General features: G+C 38.1%; 1 protein-coding gene across 1 annotated transcript; it reads left to right on the top strand.

Moving 5' to 3' along the window:
• Nucleotides 1-339: 339 nt before the first annotated feature.
• LOC123597786 (olfactory receptor 2T29-like) lies at nt 340-1,299 on the top strand. The gene has a single exon (XM_045477172.1). It carries the CDS (start codon nt 340-342, stop codon nt 1,297-1,299), a length of 960 nt encoding a protein of 319 aa, XP_045333128.1.
• Nucleotides 1,300-1,709: the final 410 nt, after the last annotated feature.

Raw genomic sequence — 1,709 nt, 5'->3', positions numbered from 1 at the left:
AATTTGAGAAAAACTAAAATAAACATAGAGATGCATATATCTTTTTGAATTATCATTTTTGTTTTCTTTGGGGAAATGTAAACCCAATAGTGGAATTATAAAATACCAATATTTTTGATTTGCAGATCTGAATTCTTAGATATCAGTAAATTTGTTCAATTACAGGTAATTTATAATCCTAAAACTTCCAAGTCCTTGAAACTTCCCCTTATTAGCACACTGGTTTTCCATGTGTAAACACACACACACAAACTTACTGAAACATTTATTTCAGGTAATGATATCACATGAATCATCCATTAACTCCATATTTCTCCTTGGTGATCCAGGTGAAATCCAATGGAAAACACTTGGGTGGCCAACCATACTGTACAATCAGATTTTGACCTAGTGGGACTCTTCAGTCAATCCAAGCACCCAGCTCTGCTTTGTGTGGTCATTTTTGTGGTTTTCCTGATGGCCTTGTCTGGAAACACCATGCTGATCCTTTTGATACACTATGATGTTCACCTTCATAACCCCATGTACTTTTTTATCACTCAGTTGTCTCTCATGGATGTGATGTACATTTCTGTCACTGTGCCCAAGATGCTCATGGACCAGGTTATGGGTGTGAATAAGATCTCAGCCCCTGAATGTGGGATGCAGATGTTTCTCTATTTGACACTGGTAGGTTCAGAATTTTTCCTTCTAGCTGCCATGGCCTATGACCGCTATGTGGCCATCTGCCATCCACTCCGTTATCCTATCCTCATGAACCATAGGGTATGCCTCATCTTGGTGTCTTCCTGCTGGTTGCTGGGATCTGTGGATGGATTTATGCTCACTCCTGTCACCATGACCTTCCCCTTCTGCAGATCCCGGGAGATCCATCATTTCTTCTGTGAAGTCCCTGCTGTAATGAAGCTTTCCTGCTCAGACACTTCCATCTATGAGACACTTATGTACTTATGTTGCGTTCTCATGCTCCTCATTCCTGTGACAGTCATTTCAAGCTCCTATTCTTTCATCCTCTTCACCATCCACAGGATGAAGTCAGCAGAGGGGCGGAAAAAGGCCTTTGCTACTTGTTCTTCCCACATGACTGTTGTCATCCTCTTCTATGGGGCTGCCATGTATACCTACATGCTCCCCAATTCCTACCACACCCCTGAGAATGACATGATTGTATCTGTCTTTTACACCATACTCACTCCTGTTCTAAACCCTTTAATTTATAGTCTTAGGAATAAGGATGTTACAAAGGCACTAAAAAAAATGTTGAATGTGGAATTTGTCTTTCAGGAAACTATAAAGTAGGAAATATTTGTAATAATGTTTTTTACTGCACTCTACAAATTAAAACTGTAGGATCCTATGCCAATGTTATTCCTCAGATTATTATAGCATGATTTGTTGTCATCTATTTATCCCTTTCACAGGAATTGTTTCCCTGTACCAGAAAGCTCTTCATTTTTACATTTCTGCATTCAAAATATTTGCACAATGGTATTGTATACATGTTATATTTTTCTGAAGTTGATAACTGCACTGTGACTCTGTGGGAAATGCTCATATTCTTATGAAATATATAATAAAATATTTAGAAACAAAGACCATAATATGTAGAACTGGTGAGAAAGAGAGAGATAGAGAGAGAGGTGCTAAACGAAATGGGGTATAATGTTAAGAGAATCTAAGCAAAAGTTATGTTGTTTATTGTACTATTA

The sequence above is a fragment of the Leopardus geoffroyi genome, chromosome A1, assembly GCF_018350155.1.
Source record: "Leopardus geoffroyi isolate Oge1 chromosome A1, O.geoffroyi_Oge1_pat1.0, whole genome shotgun sequence".
NCBI classification, from domain to species: Eukaryota; Metazoa; Chordata; class Mammalia; order Carnivora; family Felidae; genus Leopardus; species Leopardus geoffroyi.
This window is presented reverse-complemented; position numbering and strand designations above follow the sequence as displayed.